Below are 19,713 nucleotides of genomic sequence, written 5' to 3' on the forward strand. Positions count from 1 at the left end.
TATTTGTTGCATTTCTCGGAAAGTCACTTTGGTTTCCATAATCCCCAGTTATGTCCATGGGAATGTGTACACATGAGAATATCAGCTACCATGAGTGTCACTGCAGGGATGGGGGCGTGGGGTGGAGGGAGAGAGACCCTACTCTAGAGGCCAGGGTTTCTGTGCTCCATCCTCCAAGGTTGAAGGTGGTGTAAGAACCAATCAGTCAAGATGTTCTACTCTGCCGGTGGGGGGCCAGACCAGGGGCAGACACTTGGAGCCCTCCCTACTCATGTACTTCCAGTGGGCTTTATTTGCTGCTCTAATCTCCTTCTCTTCCCTTTGCAGGCAGCGGAACTAGGGATGGTGTCAGCCTATTACACATACATCTTCACTAATCTGGTAAGACATTTTCACAGCTCACCTCTTTGGCATAGAGAGTATCATTAATTAGGGTCAGTGTGGTGTGACGGAATGAAGCCCTGGAGATGGGCAGTAGGGGAAATGGAACAGAGGAGCAGACGCCAGCCAGAGAAGCAGGGCATTTGAGAAACATGGAAACCCAGGAGCCCTAGGACTCTTGTCCTAACAATTCTTAGCCTAGAAGAATCTAATACCTCCGCTCAGATGCCACTAGCTGACCCCTCTGATGGTTGCGTCTCCTCTATAGGTCCAGTTACAGGCCGGCAGTCCAGTCCCTACATTGCCAGACCCTAATGCAGGCTGGCTTAGAATTAGGAATGCTAGAGCACAAAAATTACGCCTGTCCTAGGTAAAAGGTGTTATAACTGATACACCTTCAGAGGCCATTTTTTTCAAATTCCCTTCTTTTGCAGCCTAGAAGACAGACCTATAGAAATTTTATTGAGTCAAGTTGGAGCTCTAGTTTTGCCATATACCAGCTGTGTGCCCCTTAAACAAGCACTGAACCTTGGTTCCTTGTCTGTAAAATGGGTGTAAGGACAGCTATGTTGTGGAATTGCTATCATTTTGAAATGATGTAATTTAATCTGTGTATATTTTGAAATCATAAAGCATTAAGACATGTGAAACATTGTGAAACATACACACTCTCAATTAGACAGTAGAAAGAACCTCAGAGAACAGGTTTAAAAACATAACTTTTATTTTGAGATAATTATAGATTCACAGAAAGTCACAAAGATAATACAGAGGGGTGCCATGTAACTTTAACCCAGTTTTCTGTAATGGCTATATCTTATATTATTACAGTACAACATCAAAACCAGGATATCAAAATATCATGTCTGTTAAGATGTATGTAAATGTGTGTAACTCCTACTACAATCAGGAAAAAAACCATTTCATTACCACAAAGATCTCACTACTACTTTATAGTCATATCCATGTTCCTTCTTCCCACTAGTCCTAATCTCTAATAACTGCTAATCTGTTCTCTATTTCTAACTTTTGTTGTGGTTGTTATTGTTCAGTTGCTAAGTTGTGTCTGAATCTTTGCGACCCCATGGACTGCAGCACTCCAGTTTCCCTTGTCTTTCACTGTCTCCCAGATTTTGCTCAAACTCATGTCCATTGAGTCAGTGATGCTATCTAACCATCTCATCCTCTGCTGCCCCCTTCTCCTTTTGCCTACAATCTTTCCCGGCATCAGGGTCTTTATCGATGAGTTGGCTCTTTGCATCAGGTAGCCAAACTATTGAAGCTTCAGCTTCAGCAACAGTCTTTTAAATGAATATTCAGGGTTGATTTCCTTTAAGACTGACAGGTTTGATCTCCTTGCAGTCCAAGGACTCTCCAGAGTCTTCTCCAGCACCACAGCTTGAAAACATCAATTCTTCAGTTCTTTGCCTTCTTTAGGGTCCAGCTCTCACATCTGCTCATGACTGCTGGAAAAACCATAGCTTTGCCTAACTTTTCTACTTTTATGTAAATAGAATCATGAGTAGATGACCTTTGAGGTTAAATTTTTTCACTCAGTGTATTGCCCTCAGGATCCATCAAAGTTGTTGTATGAATCAATAGTTTGCCCTTTATTTTTGCTGAGTCGTATTTCTTGCTGTGGATGTACCTGTTTGCTTAATCATCCACCTATGGAGAGACATTTTAGTTGTTTCCAGTTTGGGGCTATTACAGGTGGAGCTTTTATAAACAGTCATTCAGAAAAGAGGTTTAATTATTATGCATTTATTTATTTTATAAATGCATGAGATATCCAAATCATTTAAGTAGCCCCTTTATCCAGATATACTTTTTTAAATGTTTTTTATAAAGTGTGCTGAGTCTTCGTTCCTGCAGGGACTTTCTCTATTTGGCGACCCAGGGCAGGTAGGAAATGCTTCACAGAAGAAAGGGTCTTTAAGCTATATCCTGAAAGACAGGTAGACTTTTTCCTAGACAAACAAAGAACAGAATAACATTTGGGAATAAGGAACAGCATGCTCACATACCTGGAGATTTGAGTCCCTTCACACATATGGACTGCTCCAGGAATGGGTGTGCCAGTTTGTTATTATTCATTTGTCTATTTATAGCCATTTGTGAAAGTAACCTTCTTAAAAGATATAAGGCAGGTAACATCAAATGAATAATAATGAACTGGCACACCCATTCCTGGAGCAGTCCATATGTTAGAAGGGACTCAAATCTCCAGGTATGTGAATATGCTGTTCCTTATTCTCAATGCCAATGCAGGAGACGTAAGAGATGTGGGTTCAATCCTTGGATCTGGAAGATCCCCTGGAGGAGGACACAGCAACCCACTCCAGTATTCTTACCTGGAGAACCCCATGGACATAGGAGCCTGGGGGACTACAGTCCATAGGGTCGCCAAGAGTCAGACATGACTGAAGCGACTTGGCACATACGCAGGTATCAATGAACCACAAGAGCCTTGATGTGTTTAGGAAGCAGAATTCAACCTCACAGATTTGACTCTAGAATCTGAAAATGGAAAAGATTACCTGGGAGTTAAGACTTTCCTGGCCAACAAGGGTGGTAGGGTAACCTAGTGTCCCTTTTGGGATTTAGGGGCCAGGGCCAGGTCTCCTGAAATGTCCTGCGAAGGTGAGGAGAGGGCTGCCCAAAGAGACAAGCTGGGATCCTGCTGTCCCTGTTTATGTCTAGTGGTAGTTTTGTGAACAGCCCTTTCTTGGGGCTTCTGTGGCATTGTTCACCCTGAAGCATCCTATAGGTCTTTGCTATCAGAGTTGAAAGCCCCCTTGAAGAATCCTATATAGCTTCTCTTCTGGTGTAGGGACTCCCTCCACAGAAGGCTTGCCAAAAAGTCATTCAGCTGTCTGTTGCCTAGTACGCCCCCACCACAGACCTGCCTGTTCCATTGCTGGAATTTTTAACTGAGGTCTAACCTACAGACAGAAGGCCACACAGATCATATGTGAGCAGCTGAACGAACATTCTCCAAGTGAGCACACCTGTGTAAGCAACACCCAGATCCACAAATAGAATGTTGCCAGCAGTCGCCAGAAGTCCCCTGCATGCCCCCTCCCAGTCACTGCCCCTCAGAACATAAAGCAGAAGGAACTGCTTTGTTGGCACATTTATTTTATTTTTTCTATCTCACACTGCTGCTGTAAATCAGGGCATTAGCATGGAAAAGGGAAGAAAAGGATTAGACTATTCCCAGAGTGATGTGAAAGCATTTGCCTGGAGTAAGGAGGCATTTGGGGGAGCCCAGCAAGTTGGCAGAAGAATAAGGACAGATTAAACTCCATCTGTGTTCCATTTGGGGAGCCTGGGAAGCAGAGGGGAGGAGGGGAAGAAGGCAGGCCAGGGGCCACCTGCCTTGGGCCAGCCTGCCCCCATGTTAGGCCGCCAGGGTAGCCGAAGAGGAGGGAGTGAGGCAGCCAGGATCACTGAAGTGTTTTTGCAGAAGGAAGGAGGCTAGTCGTTTGAAAGATGAATTCCCAGGATGAAAATGAGACTAAGGCGAGGTTGCTTGGCCTGGAGATGTTTAAGAAAGCATCACAGAGGCTTCCCCGGTGACTCAGTGATCAAGAATCTGCCTGCCAATGCAGGAGACATGGGTTCCATCCCTGATCCAGAAAGATCCCACATGCCATGGAGCAACTAAGCCCAAGCCTATTGAGCCTGTGCTCCAGAGCCCAGGAACCACAACTACTGAAGCCCAAGTGCCTAAAGCCCATGCTCTGCAAGAAGAGAAGCCATCGCAATGAGAAGCCCTCGCATTGCAACTAGACAGTAGCCCCCGTTTGCTGCAATTAGAGAAAAGTCCACACACAGTGATGAAGACCCAGCACAGCCAAAAATAAATAAATAAAATTATATACAAAAAAAGAAGACATCATAGGACTTCCTGGCATCCAGTGGTTAACACTTCACCTTCAAAGGCAGTGGAGCAGATTCAGTCTCTGCTCAGGGAAGTAAGATCCCACATGCTTTGTGGCCAAAAACACCCCTCATAAAACAGAAGCAATATTGTTGTTGTCATTCAGTCTCTAAGTCTTGTCAACTCTTTTTGACCCCATGGGCCAGCGCACCAGGCTTCCCTGTCCTTCGCTATCTCCCAGAGTTTGCTCCAACTCATGTCCATTGAGTCAGTGATGCTATCTAACCATCTCATCCTCTGCATCCCCCTTCTCCTCTTGCCCTCAATCTTTCCCAGCATTAGGGTCTTTTCCAATAAGTCGGCTCTTCCCATCAGGTGGCCAAAGTATTGGAGCTTCAGCTTCAGCATCAGTCCTTCCAATGAATATTCAGGGTTGATTTCCTTTAGGACTGATTGGTTTGATCTCCTTGCAGTCCAAGGGACTCTCAAGAGTCTTCTCCAGAACCACGGTTCGAAAGCATCAATTCTTCAGGACTCAGCCTTCTTGATGGTCTGACTCTCACATCCGTACATGACTACTGGAAAAACCATAGCTTTGACTAGACAAACCTTTGTTGGCAAAATGATGTCTCCGGCTTTTTAATACGCCGTCTGGGTTTGTCATGGCTTTTCTTCCAAGGAGCAAGCGTCTTTTAATTTCATGGCTGCAGTCACCCTCTGCAGTGATTTTGGAGCCCAAGAAAATAAAACCTGTCACTGTTTCCACTTTTTGTGACAAATTCAATAAAGACTTTAAAAAATGATCCACAACAAAAAAAAGCTTTAAAAAAGTCAAAAAAGAAAGCATCACCCCTGCTATGTCCCACCACTCCCTCTTCTCCAAAATGTTAATGATGACTTTGATGATGAATCTTGTGGAGAAAGCACTGACCCATGAAGTCAGGAGACCGGGGTCAAGTCTCCACTCTGCCTTGTACTTGCTGTGTGACCTTGGGGGGAGTCACACTGGCTCTCTGAGCCCCAGATCTCTCATTTGTAAAATGGGGATAATGAAATCTTACAGGGTTGTTGTGAGGATAAAGAAAACTGCGTTATGAATTGCCAAATACTCTATGTTTTGAGGACAGTGTGTATTTTGGTCACACTCTGATACTTTTAGCTTTCCAAGGGCTTTTGTCCTTCTTGGGTGAACACAGAATGAGATGAGCTTTGGGAGGGTACCTTCCCCAGAGAGTTCTTTGAATCTGGAATTGACAGGATTCACACAGTTTGTAAGTTTGCAAGAGGAAATCAGAAAAGTAACGGTGTGAATGATGATGGCTGAGTAATAGCCAAGAAAATAGAAGCAAAGCCATTGCAAAAATCAGTCAGTGAGAGAATATTCTGGGTACTTCTCATTAGTCCCTTGGCTCTCAGGAAGGACAGACCTTTATTAGGAGTGAAGAAGCTATTTTTAAGTCCCTTCTTTCTGCCCAGTTGCTATTGGAGTCTTGAACAAGAACAGGAGGGGCTTTATCTAGAGGGTCATAGGTGAGCCTCTGTGCTTCTCTAGTCCAGTGGTCCCCAACGTTTATGGCACCAGGGACCAATTTTGTGGAAGACAATTTTTCCTTGGACCAGGGGGTGAGAGGATGGTTTCTGGATGATTCAAGCACATTACACTTACTGTGCACTTTATTTCTATTATTATTACATCAGCTGCACCTCAGATCATCAGGCATTAGATCCTGGAGACTGGGAACCTCTGCTCTAGTCCTTCCCCCGAAATATAGATGCCACCTGGACTTTAATTCTTATTTATTTCTTCTCTGAATTCCTCAAGGATGTCCATCAGGTCCCATCTCTCTAAATTCGGCCACAGTGATGCTGCAGACACTCAGACTTGCATTTGAGAGTTAGCACAAAGGTGCAGGCCTTAGTAGACAAGACTAAGGACTCCAGGTTGACTAGCTATCAGCTATGTGATCCCTTGTAGGTTGTTCAGTCTCTCTGAGCCTGGGTGACCTCGTCTGTTGGTGGACACTAATAATACCCGCCCTGGGAGATAATAGCCACACAGAAACTGACCCACAACACAAGGCTAGTAAAGGGAAGGTATTATTTTAAGAAGTCTTGGGCTTCCCTCGTGGCTCAGTGGTTAAGAATCCTCCTGCCAATGAGGGAGACACAGGTTCAATCCCTGGTCCGGGAGGATCCCACATGTGGTGGAGCAACTAAGCCCATGCGCCACAAGAGCCAGGCTCTAGAGCCTGGGAGCTGCAACTGCTGAGCCCATGTGCCACAACTACTAATGCCCGTGAGCCCGTGCTTCACAGCGAGAGAAGCCATTGCAATGAAAAGCCCAAATACAGAAACTAGAGAGTAGCCCATACAACAACTAAGGCCCAGCACAGCCATAAATAAATAAATGAAATTATAGAAAAGGAAGTTCTGTTTGTGTTTCCCAGGTACTGAAAAGAACAGGAGATATTTATTTTGCTGCCCAGCCTCTAATGGCCTATAAAAGTGACTCCTAAAATGCCATTTTATTAATTTCCAGACAATGAGTAGAACGAGGTAGTTCAGTTATTGTGCAGTGACAATATTATTATTGTGTGGAATCAGGTAATATTTGTCTTTTCTGTCTGGCTTATTTTATTCAGCATAATGTTGTCTACGTTCATCCATATTATAGCAAGTATCAGAACTTCATTCCTTTTCTTAAACTCTTTTTTTATAGTGGAAAATACACATAAAATTTACCATTTTAAGTATATCATTCAGTACAGTGAGTATATTTACATCGTTGGGTAACCATCATCACGATCCACGTTGAGAACTTTTTTCATCCTCAAACTGAAACCTTAAACCCATTAAACAGCAACTCCCCACCCTTTCCCCCTCCCAGCCCCTGGCAGCTACCATTTTGCTTTCTGTCTCTATGAATTTGCCTCTTCTATATGCTTCATATAAATGGAATTCTAATGTTTGTCCTTTGGTGTCTGACTTATTTCACCTAGCATAATGTCTTCAGAGGTCATCTAGGTGTCAGAATTCCCTTCATTTTTAAGGCTGAGTAATACATTAAAAAACTAAGATCATGGCACCTGGCTCCATTACTTCACAGCTGATAGAGGGGGAAAAGGTAGAAGTAGTGACAGATTTCCTCTTCCTGGGCTCTAAAATCACTGCAGATGGTAACTGCAGCCATGAAATCAGAAGATGATTGCTTCTTGTCAGGAAAGCCATGAGAGACCTAGACAGTGTGCTGAAAAGCAGAGACATTACTCTGCTAACAAAGGTCTGTATAGTCAAGGCTATGGTCTTCCCAGTGGTCACGTACAGTTGTGAGAGCTGGATGGTAAAGAAGGTGTAACGCCAAAGAATTGATGCCTTCAAACTATGGTGGTGAAGATTCCTGAGAGTCCTTGGACAGCAAGGAGATCAAACCAGTCAATCTTAAGGGAAATTAACCCTGAATACTCATTGTAACGACTGATGCTGAGGTTGAAACTCCAGTATTTTCCTCATCTAATGAGAACAGCCAACTCATTGGATAAGTCCTTGATGCTGGCAAAGATTGATGGCAGAAGGAGAAGAAGGTGTCAGAGGATGAGATGGGTGGATGGCATCACTGACTCAATGGACATGAGTTTGAGCAAACTCTGGGAGATGGTGAAGGACAGGAAGCCTGGCATGCTGCAGTTCATGGGGTCACAGAGAGTTGGACATGACTTAGTGACTGGGGCTTCCCTTGTGGCTCAGCTGGTAAAGAATCTGCCTGCAATGCAGGAGACCTGGGTTCGATCCCTGGGTTGGGAAGATCCCCTGGAGAAGGTAAAAGCTACCCACTCCAGTATTCTGGCCTAGAGAATTCATGGGCTTGTCCATGGGATCACAAAGAGTCGGACACGACTGAGCGACTTTCACTTCACTTCACTTAGTGACTGAGAGAACAACAATGGTAATCCACTTTACATATATACCACACTTTATCTCTTCACCCATCAATGTGGACATTAATGTTGCTTCTCCCTTTTGGCTATTATGAATAGTGTCTCAGTGAACACAGGTATGCAAATACCTGTTCAAGTCCTTGCTTTCCACCCTCTTGGGTATGTATCTAGTAGTGAAATTGCTGGATCATATGGTAATTCTGTGTTTGATTTTTGAGGAACGCCATACTTTCGTAGCCATGCCATTTTTATTCCCACCAGTAATGAACGAGGGTTTGAGTTCCCCCACATCCTACCAATGCCTGTTATTTTTTGTTTTTGTGATAATAGCCATCTTAATGGTATGAAGTGTTCAGATGTGTTTCTTATTTCTTTTCCCATTGAAAGAGGCGAGAGTGAATGGCTGAAGTGGAAAGTCCTGATTAGGAAGCTTTCTAATGAGAGAAAGAAGCTGTAAAAACCCAGTTTTTATTTATTTTATTTATCGGTTATTGAACAGTCACAATATTATTGTTGTATGGAATCATGTAATATTTGTGTCTGGCAGCATAACGTTTTCTGGGTTCATCTACATTATAGCAATATCAGAACTTCATTGCTTTTTTTAAAACTCTTTTCTTATAGTGGTAAATATATATAAAACCTGTCAGACCTGGTGAAAGCCCTCAGTTTGGGAGCTTCCTAACTGTGCACCCTGAAGCTCTTGCCAGGCCTCAGTTTCCCCATATGTAAAATGTGAATCATAATATCCATCTCAGGAAATCTTGGTAAAATGAGAAATCAGCAATGGATAACACTTTGTATCTATCTGGTAGGCCATGCCAACTGCAGTTCCATGGTTTCACACAGTAGATGTGTTGTTTCTCACTCAAAGTCCCCCAGATGTGTTTCTGATCATCGTGGAGCCTTCCAGAACATCATCTGGAAGCCCAGATTTCTTCCAGCTTCAAATGTGTCCACTGAGAGGCCAGGAAAGGGACAAAACAAGAGAGTTTGGGGGGGCCAGGCCTGGAAGTGGCCCATAGTGTCTCTCCTCTTAATCCCATTGGCTGAAGCTTGGCCACATGCTCGCACCTACCACAAGGGAGATGGGGAAACATCATGTCCTGTGTGCCCAGGGAGAAGAGGATATGGGAATGCTGATTGGCTAGCCATATCTGTTGCATTATTAAATGATTAATGATCATCGCAGGTCTCTTTCCTGTATTCTAGAAGAGCAATTAGCAACCTAAGCCCTGGCATGTCTGTTTAGAGGCTAGCTGACCCTATACGTGGAGACCAGCACTTTGTTATAAAGGTGTCAGTGAGTGAGTGAAAGTTGCCCAGTCGTGTCCAATTCTTTGCATCCCCATGGACTATACAGTCCATGGAATTCTCCAGGCTAAAATACTGGAGTGGGTAGCCTTTCCCTTCTCCAGGGGGTCTTCCCAACCCAGGAATTGAACCCAGGTCTCCTGCATTGCAGTCGGATTCTTTACCAGCTGAGCCACGAGGGAAGCAAAGTTGTCAGCTCCCTTATAACTAAAAGGGTCTGCATCTTGCATGCCGTTGCCCAGGTGGGCTGCTGGCCTGACAGTCCTGTCTGGTGCTTCCAGGTGGGGCGTGCACTGGACAGGTATGGATTCACTGTGCTCATCCTGCTCTTTAGACTAGAAGCAGTCTCTGTCCTCTAGTCAGCCTCCAGGTTTGGCTGTGGTAACTATTGTTCCATAAGACTGATGGGAGTTTGGATAGAGGATGTGAAGAATTAAGGGCCTTTGGGCAAAGCCCAGTCAGCCACTGAGACAGCAGCGATGCCATCTAAAGAGAGAAGGTGAAGGAGGGAGTGCAGTTTGAGCTAATAAATCTGGAAGGATTATCCAGCTACTAATGAACCCAGGGAGATTCGCAATCACTGCCTAATAGAAAAGATAAAATCACCCTAATCTATTGTCAGTGAGCACAGATGGGCCTGGTGCCAAAGCAGGGAGCCACCGCCTTGGCAGGAAAAGTGTAGAGATTTAGAGTAAGGGTCAGAATCATGAAATGTCCAGAAAAGTTAGGAAATGGGCCCTGGAAGTGGGAACTATATGGTCTGTGGGCCACCTGGGCTGCTCCCAGCATTGCAGGCAGCATGGCTTGCTGGATGCTGTGATCATCTTTTCGTTTTCCTGCCCCAGATAGGGCTAGAGTGCCAGGCTCTTGCCACCACCACTGAACTGGAGGGCCATTTGTGCCGTGTGTATAGAGCTTTCCCTTGGGGAATCTAGAGAGAAGGGACCTGGTGCTGGCTGGGTATTGGAAGGCATGAGGCAGGGTTACACCAGCACCTGAATGGTTATACTAGCACCTGTAGGGTTACACCTGCATGGTAAGTGTTATACGAACAGAAGGCCTCACCATATATAGTTATAGCCCCGCTACTAACCAATGGTCAACATAGTATTAGTCAAAGTTGATATTTATTGACTATCTTCTGCATACTAGACTCTGTAACAAGTGCTTTTCAATTATTTTCTCATTTAAACCTCACCCAGCTGCTCTAGGAGAGCCCTCTTTTATCCCTATTTTAGAGATGATCAAGCTGAGGCTCATAAAAGTTTGATGTGTTGCTCAAGGTAGCAACCCAAGCAGTTAGCTTTTAGCCACATCACTCTACTGCATTTATCTAGACAAGCCATTTCTCCTCCCTGTGCTTCAGTTTTTTCATCTGAAAACTATGAGGTTGTATTAATAGTAGGTGATCTTTGAGGTTCTTTACAGTCCTGGACTTATTTCATCCTACACACCATTGAGGGCATTTCAATTCCCAGCACTCTGCGGTTGGGAATATTTCCTGGAGAAGAGGAGAGGATGACCCATTAGATCGAGGGCCCATGGCTGTTCAGCTAACAGCTCCCTGGATTCCCAAAGAGTAGCCAGGTCCTGCAGAAATAACTCCTTTGTGCCCCAGTCTCAATCTTGTTTGGGCAGAATGGATATATACAGCCAATTTTTCTCCTTTGGGTCCATGTTACTGTCAAGCAGACTGAGCCTGTGTTTATTTTTCTAGAGGTTTATCAGAGAGATTGCTGCTGCTGCTGCTGCTAAGTCGCTTCAGTCGTGTCCGATTCTGTGCGACACCATAGACGGCAGCCCACCAGGCTCCGCCGTCCCTGGGATTCTCCAGGCAAGAACACCAGAGTGGGGTGCCATTGCCTTCTCCGATCAGAGAGATTAGCCATAAGCAATTGAAATTGCTAAAATGATTACAGAAAGGGGAGCCAGGGCAGTCAGGGAGGGAAGAAACAAATGATTCCAAAGGACGCAAATACTCACTGTCCTGTTCTCCTGCTCCTTTCTCTGATGGGCCAACACCATTCATTGTTGAGGTCTTCCTTAAATGCCAGTTCCTCGAGGCATTTTCCACTGACGTCCCCTGTGCTGAGTTCTGTTATACACTCTCACAGCACCCTGTCTTCTGTATTTTGTAGCATCCATCTCAGGCAGGAATTCCTTCTTCTATGTGTGACCTTTCCACCAGACCTTGAATTTCATAAAAGATAGACCAAGTCTGGGCTTTCCCGGTAGCTCAGCAGTAAAGAATCCGCCTGCAATGTGGGAGACCCTGGGTTGGGAAGATCCCCTGGAAGAGGCAATGGCAACCCACTCCAGTATTCTTGCCTGGAGAGTTCCATGGACAGAAGAGCCTAGTAGCCTACAGTCCATAGGATTGCAGAGTTGGGCACAACTGAAGTGACTGAGTGCACACACAGACACACACACACACACACACACACACACACACACACAAGACCAAGTCTGTCTTGTCCATCACTATACCCCAGTAGCCTACCGGCATATAGTAGGTGCTCAATAAATACTGAGTTAATGAGTGGACAAGTTCATAACCTTATAGAGTTCTTGGACTGGAATGGCTGGCCAGGATTAAGGCTCATCTCCTTCATCCAACAGGAATTCAGCTCATCCCAAGTAAGCCCAATGAGTGCAAACGTCCCCAGCTCAGCCAGGAGGAGCAGGGCTCAGTGCCCTTTTTCTTGAGAATGGCTTCATTTTCGTAGCCCACACGGTAACCACTAGGTCTGGAACACTCTTCCTCCATTCTGGGCTGGACAGATTTGAAATTAAGGATGTGAAAGTTCAGCAAGGATGGTTTTGTTCAGGATCCAAAACATGGAGTATCAGGGGGTTCTCTCTTTTTTTTTTTTTTGGCCACACTATGCAGCATGAAAGATCTTAATTCCCCAACTAGAGATCGAACCCGCACCCCTGTAGTAGAAGGGTGAAGTCTTAACCGCTGGACTGCCAGGGAAGTCCCCTATCAGGAGGCTTTGATAAGTGAGGGTGGTGTTGAAACCTGTGGCCCCTGGCTGACACCAACACTGACCATAGAAGCGAGAAGGGGCGAAAGAGTGCAGGGACAGTCCTGCTGATTGTACTGAGTGACCTGTCACCTGGGGCTGCTTCTTCTGCTGGCCACACCTTGCCTGGGTAAGCCTTGGTCAAGCGGCCTCTTCCAACCAGCTCCTGGCACTCCTGAGCCAGAACCCAAGGGTCTCTGAAACAAAACCTCTGCTTCAGGTTTCCAAGGTCATTAGGAAATTATCTAGTCCCATCCACCATCCCCATGACTTGGCACACAATGCTGGTGAGCCTCATGACTGTGTCATGACACAGAGGATGGAAACATGGCTTAATGGAGGCAGCTGGGGAGTCGGATCAGAGAGGACCTGAGCTGGAACCTGGGTCCTGCCATGCATGAGATGTACACATGGCCTGTTACTTAACCTACTGGAATCTCAGTTTTCCCTTCTGTAAAATGGTGATGATAACTCATATACCATCATTTTGTGAGGAACATGGAACATTTCTAATCCTGTCAGTATTATTTACTAGGCGGCTAGTAAACATTATTTCCTTTCCTTCTCTCTTTCCCACTTCCCTATTGAGTATTTCCATGCTTAGACCTCAGTGTCCTGGTTTACTGTGTCTTAACTTTTGAAAACTCCAAAGCTGCTATCAGAAACATTTCAAAATTGGTCTCTCATCTAATTGAAGTTACAACTACAGTTCCGAGGGTGTGTGAGCCTCTTCTATGTCTTAGAGTTTTTTACTGAAAGCACTCACCACACGTACACACACATACACACACACACACACACCACACACACACAGAGCTAGCCAACAACTACAATCCATCAGTTGGGCAACTTTCCAGTGCCAGAGCAATTGATTCTAAAATGTAGTTTATTGTAAAATTATTAAGACTATCCACATATTTCACCTTTATTGAGCCTTTTAAAAGAACCACTCTGCATAATACAGTATACTTTGGTGAATAAATATATTTTTAGTGCAACTAGGAAAAGAGTAATGGAGTGAAAGTTCCCCATGTGTCTGACTGAGCTTCCAAGGTACCGCCCTCACCAAATGCAAACTCAGAGAGGAGGCAGGTCTGGCAGTGACAAATGTCCCCTGGGCGTACATGGGTCCAACAGCATCTTAAAGAGAAGCTATTATTCCAGAATTGTGCTCTCTGGCTGCTAACCCTCTTGTGTCTATTCTCTGAACTGGGCCACAGCTAGAGGGGGTGTGTTCAGGGGAAATGGCAGGGAGAATTGGAAAAAAGATTCAGGAGGCCATGACTGAAAATTATTCTCTGCATTTGCATCTGGGGAAACCGGCTGACAGCTGGAAGTCCCTCAGTCCAAGTTATGGCATTATAAAATGATTAGCTAGTCATGATTAAGCAACTTACCTACGGAAAATGCTGAAGTCAACTCCACTTATTCAGCAAACATTTATTATGTGTCTGCTGTGTGCTGGGAATGCAAGCATCGGTAAGATGTGGCTTAAAGAGGCAAGAAGTGGAAGCCCAGAAGAAGAGAGCTAAGGGCTTTTTTGGGACCTTGGAGAGAGGTTTACAGATATGGCTTGCTTTGAATCATTTATTGAGGGAAGGTTATAAAGGAGGGGGCTTCCCTGGTGATCAGATGGTAAAGAATGTCTGCAATGCAGGAGACCCAAGTTCTATCCCTGGTTAGGGAAGATCCCCTAGAGAAGGGAATGGCTACCCACTCCAGTATTTTTGCCTGGAGAATTCCACGGACAGAGGGGCCCGGAGGGCTATAGTCCATGGGGTCGCAAAGAGTTGGACATGACTGACATTTTCACTAGAAAGGTGGATGGGATGATGGCATGTGGTCAGAGGTAAGCATGGTAAGCCTGACAAAGAAAAAGCAGGGTGTCTGCTGTAGCCGGAGCAAGGGCCTGTGATGCACAGAGGGGAACCAGGGTTGGCAGAGGAAAGTTCCCATCAGATGACATTCCATCTGTCCTGCAAAGCTGCTGGACTTTTTAACATTAGAAGTTGGCTTAGGGACTTCCCTTGTGGTCCAGTGACTAAGACTCCACACTCCCAATGCAGGGGGCCCAGGTTTGATCCCTGGCCAGGAAACTATTAATAGATCCCCCATGCCACAACTAGAGAGTTCACATGCCACAGAGCCACAACTAAAGACCCAGTGCAATCAAATAATAAATAATTTTTTAAAAAGAAGTTGGCCCTGGTAGTTCCCAGGGCTAGTCTTGGCTGTCCCACTAACTGACTGTGTGTGATCTTGGAGAAGTCCTCTCTACCCTGGAGATAAACTGAAGGATCTCCAAAAACCTTTCAGCTCTTAAACTCTGTTGACTTCATGGATTGGGTGAATTTATAGTAAATGAATGGATTCTCTGGGCATGTGAAGCTTCTGACTTTCCTCTTCATGGCTTCTAGTGTCCTGATCTGGTTTGCTTGTCCCTCCACTGCCTTCTGCTGTCCTAGTTCCCCCCACCCCCACCAAGGAGGGCAGCAACCCTGGCTCGTGAGTGTCTGGTCCTCTCACCCCCTCTTGCCCAGAAGGTGCTATCCTGTGTCCCACATCCAGGTCACCTCCTCAGAGCCCTGATGGACGAGGGGCCTCAACATCCAATTCATACCAATATGTGAAGGTCTGATGACAGCGCAGAATTTGGGGGGACCTTTGAGAGCGTCTCACTGAATCTCATCATTTTACAGTTGAAGGGAAATAGCCGGAGCAGGACAGTGACTTCCTCAGCTCTCACAGTGAGTCAGGAGTGGCGGGCAGAAGTCTCCTGACCTGTAGTCCACAAATTGGCTGGTCAGCGTTAATTGAGCACTTCTTGCGCTGCCTGTCAGGAATGCAACCAGGAATATAGTCTGTTCTCTGAGAGGGTCAGGGTGGAGTGAGAGACAAACCCAAACAGAGGATTGAAAGCCAGTGGGTTAATATAACGAAGCTATCCACAGAGTCTGGCAATCTCATGGAAAGTTCCTGGAGGAGGCCACACCCAGTGGGCCCTAAAGAAGCACTACTTAGCCAGGTGGAGAAGGACAGGGGGATGGATGTTCTAAACACACAGTTTAATGCCTTAGACATTTCCTTTTTAACCAAAGCCTCTACCAAGGAAGTGGATCCTATGGGAAATTGTGGATTTGGTGAGGGAGGTATTTTTGGGTGAGGAGGAACTTTCAGAGCCTTCACCTCCCTCCACACAGGCAGCCAAATGCCACCTTCCATGTCCTGTGAAAGGCAGATAGAGAAGGAAGGTGGGAGTCACAAGTGAATCTGCGTGTATGCTAAGTCGCTTCAGTCGTGTCCGACTCTTTGCGACCCCATGGACTAGAGCCCACCAGGCTCCTCTGTCTATGGGATTTTCCAGGCAAGAGTACTGGAGTGGGTTGCCATGTCCTCCTCCAGGGGATCTTCCAGACCCAGGGATCAAACTCTCATCTCTTATGTCTCCTGCATTGGCAGGTGGGATCTTTACCAACGGGCTTCCCTAGTAGCCCAGTTGGTAAAGGATCCGTCTACGGTGTAAGAGACCCCAGTTCAATTCCTAGGTTGGGAAGATCCCCTGGAGAAGGGATACTATTCTATCCAGTATTCTTGGGCTTCCCTTGTGGCTCAGCTGGTAAAGAATCCTCCTGCAATGTGGGAGACCTGGTTCAATCCCTGGGTTGGGAAGATCCCCTGGAGAAGGGAAGGCTACCCACTCCAGTATTCTGGCCTGGTGAATTCCGTGGACTGTATAGTCCATGGGGTCGCAGAGTTGGGTGAGACTGAGTGACTTCCACTTTCACTTTCTTTACCACTAATGCCACTTGGGAAGCCCAAGTGAACCTGAGTTAACACCTTGGTTGTGGTGCTAGTTGGTCATAAATGCCTGAGACACTGCACATTCACTTGGGTGGCTATCAACTATTCTCCCCTTCAAGGTGATGGGCACTGCAGGCCTAAGGAGAGAACCCCAGCTAGGGACTGGACTGGGGACCAGGAGCCCAGCATCTGGGCCTTACAATGAGATCTGGGTATTACAGGTGAGCCTGGAATTTCCAGATACACTTGATTCCTAATGGCGTGGGGCAGGGGGGTGTGAGAGCAGAATGAGGATTGCCAGGAAAATCAATCAAAACCGAGGGAGCATTCAACAGGGGTGTGGAAACCCTGGTGGAGGTGAAGAAACCCTGCCTGGTGTCAGAGGAACCAATTATCACCCAGCCCCTTTGCTCATGTTTGACAAATAGTGTGACAGTGAACATTGGTCCCACGGGGCTCCTGGCACCAAGTTGGAGATATTTGCGTATCATCCATTTAATAGAACTGAAGCTCATTCCTTGCATCTTCCTTGACAGACACACACACACAATCCCACATCCATGCCTGTGTGTGTTGCTGGCGGGGTGCACCAGACTGCGCTTGTGAAATAAATCAAATTGAAATAAGAACTAGACTCTGGGGACTACGCTTGCTCCATATCTCTAGAAGCATAATGGAAATGTCCCCCTCTGACTGCCCAGGCCTTCTGCTTAATAGAACTTTGGGAGAGGGGAGACCTGCCTTGACCTGAGTCACCAATAGTCCCATTAATTCAATGAGAGATGCCTCAGCCTTCCCTCTGTCCACTGATCCAGCAATTCCCAATAATCCACTATCAAGAGTCTGACCATGAACACCTACCCATTTCACTAGCTGGTGTTGTAACAATCATTGCTCCCACGGTACCAGCGAAGTACCAGGCACCATCCTAAGTACTTTATGCTCACGATCTTAAATCCTCAAAATGCCACTACGATGTAGGGGCTCCGGTTCCACCAAGCAGGGAAGCGAGGCTCAGAGATGTTTGTAAGCTTTAACTGAGGTCATTCACTCCACAAGTGGTCCAGCTGAGAATTTGCCCTTGACTTCTCTGCCCACCTCATGTCTTTAGCAAACTGCTCTTTATTGCTTTTCTGTGCTGTATGAGTTTTCTGTTGCTGTGAAACCGATATACTACAAAGCCAGCAGCTTAAACCTCACAGCGACTGGCTCACAGCTCTGTAGGTCCACACCGCACGGCTGGGCTCTCCACTCAGGTTGAAATTTAGGTGTTGGCTGGACATGTTCTCATCCAGAACTCAGGGACCTCTTCCAGGCTCATCCTGTTGTTGGCAGAATTTACATCCTTGTGGTTGATTACAGGACTGGAATCTCTATTTTTTTCCGAGCTCTTGGCTAGGGACCACTCTCAGCATCCAGAGGTCACTGTCCAGTGCCTTGCTCCTGGTTCTCCGGCAACGCCTCTTGTTGTCTATCCTTTTATCAGGTGATGGGGGAGGCAGAAAGGAGCAAGTGAAACTCTAGTCCTTGCCCATGACCCCTCCTTCCCCTCCATCTCATCCTCTTCTTGTCCATGACCCTCTCTGTGATGTCTCAATCTCATCCATGGACAGTCTGCCTCTAGTCTAGGCCTTCTCATAACTTTGAATCTCTTCGACTTCTTCTGCAACAAGCCAGAGAAAACTGTTTGTAAAAAGTTAGCGTTCCTGGATAATGTCCCTCTTTTAAAGTCAACTGTGCCATATAGCAGGGCCTCCCAGGGGGCTCAGTGGTAAAGAATCAGCCTGCCAATGCAGGAGCTGCAGGAGACCCTGGGTCAGGAAGATCCCCTGGAGGAGGAAATGGCAGCCCACTCCAGTATTCTTGTCTGGGAAATCCCATGGACAGAGGAGCCTGGAGGGCTACAGTCCCTGCGGTCTCAAAGAGTCGGATGCGACTGAGCATGCACTTGCCATATCGCATAGCCTAATCACGGAAGTAAAATTCATCACAGTCACTCACATTCCTAGGGATTGTGTATATGTGAGGCATCGTATCTTTAGAATCCTGCCTACCCCATGCAGTAATTGTGCAAATTAGTTTATTTCATTTGCTCCCTCCCCTCCGCTCCCCTCTCCCCGCCACCCCCTGCCATTGCCTGGTGAAAGGATAGACAAGGAGAGACGTTGTCAGGAAACCAGGAGCAAGGCACTGGAGACCTTGGGACAGCAAATGGTACATCCCCTGATAGATGGTGGACCCAGGTTCCCTCCGCTGACCCACTGTGTGGCTCTGTGGGGGGCATACACGTTGACTTCCAATGATGCTCTGTAAGCAAGCCCCTGAGAGAAGACAGAACCAGAGCAAAGGGGAAACTGAGGCCCCTGGGACAGCTGAAGTTGCCTTGTAGGCTCCTGGCCCTGGGGAATTTGGCCCCACTGAGAAGAGTGCTTGGGATGTAATGAATGTTTGGAAAGCATAAAGAGACTGAGAAGAAAATACATTACGGCAAATCATATTATTATTATTATTACATTATAAGTGCAATTGTATTACAAGCACCATTAGGAGGAGCAAGTGCTGTTATTATTAAGCAGTCCAGCTCCTCTCTCCCCAGCATCAGGCTTCCCTCGATAGCAAAGGCATCAATCACTCAATTAATCACCATCTGAGGCTTTCCCCACCCCTGGGCCTGTGTTTGTGGTGCTGACAGCTCCCATTCACAGCCCAGTAGTAAGTGTGACACCTGCCTGTCCAGCTGAAGCCTCCAGCCATCACCTGCATGGTGCATGCCTCTCCTGTGAGTTTCAAAGCTGGATTTTTATCTTGGCCAAGTGTTAAGATCTTCCTAAAACCATTCTTGATGATATTTCTCTTTTGCTTAAAACCATGCAAGAGCTCCCTATCTGTCACCCCCAGGATAAAGTCCAAAGCATCTTCTTCTTTTTTTTTTAATTTATTTTTAAAATTTGGCTACCCTAGGTCTTTACTGCAGCGCATGGACTTTTCACAGTTGTGTCATGCGGGCTTAGTTGCCCCATGGCATGTGGGATCCTAGTTCCCCAACAAGGGATTGAATCCCCGTCCTCTACATTGGAAGGCAGATTCTCAACTGCTGCACCGCCAGGGACGTCCCCAAAGCAGCCTCTTTTGAACGGACTTCTGGCTCCAGCTGTGCCTTTCCCTAGTGCCCAGCACCCCAGCCAGGCGGGGTGGCTTGCAGTGCCCTGCATTGAGCCAGTGCCTTGCTCCTCCACAGCTCTGTGCATCCCACCACTTCTCTGTCTTAGAAGCTCCTTCTGCACCTCCTTGCCTGCTGACTTCTGCTCACCTTTTAGGCCTCAGCTTGCAATCAGCTCTCAGCTTGGGAAAATCAACAGTCATTTTTATG

The 19,713-nt window shown here is 46.2% G+C and overlaps 1 protein-coding gene across 6 annotated transcripts in view; it reads left to right on the plus strand.

Annotated features, from left to right (window-relative positions):
- Positions 1 to 19,713, plus strand: part of GRIK4 (glutamate ionotropic receptor kainate type subunit 4) — a 492,838-nt gene that overhangs the window by 340,562 nt on the left and 132,563 nt on the right. For all 6 annotated transcript variants that reach the window (XM_081541612.1, XM_081541613.1, XM_081541610.1 and 3 more), the window contains one exon: positions 328 to 381. In XM_081541612.1, coding sequence (XP_081397738.1) covers positions 328 to 381 — 54 coding nt within the window. The remainder of the gene's footprint in view (positions 1 to 327; positions 382 to 19,713) is intronic.

Source organism: Giraffa tippelskirchi, chromosome 11 (genome assembly GCF_054371585.1).
Source record: "Giraffa tippelskirchi isolate mGirTip1 chromosome 11, T2T-mGirTip1v1.2.pri, whole genome shotgun sequence".
In the NCBI taxonomy this organism is placed as follows: domain Eukaryota; kingdom Metazoa; phylum Chordata; class Mammalia; order Artiodactyla; family Giraffidae; genus Giraffa; species Giraffa tippelskirchi.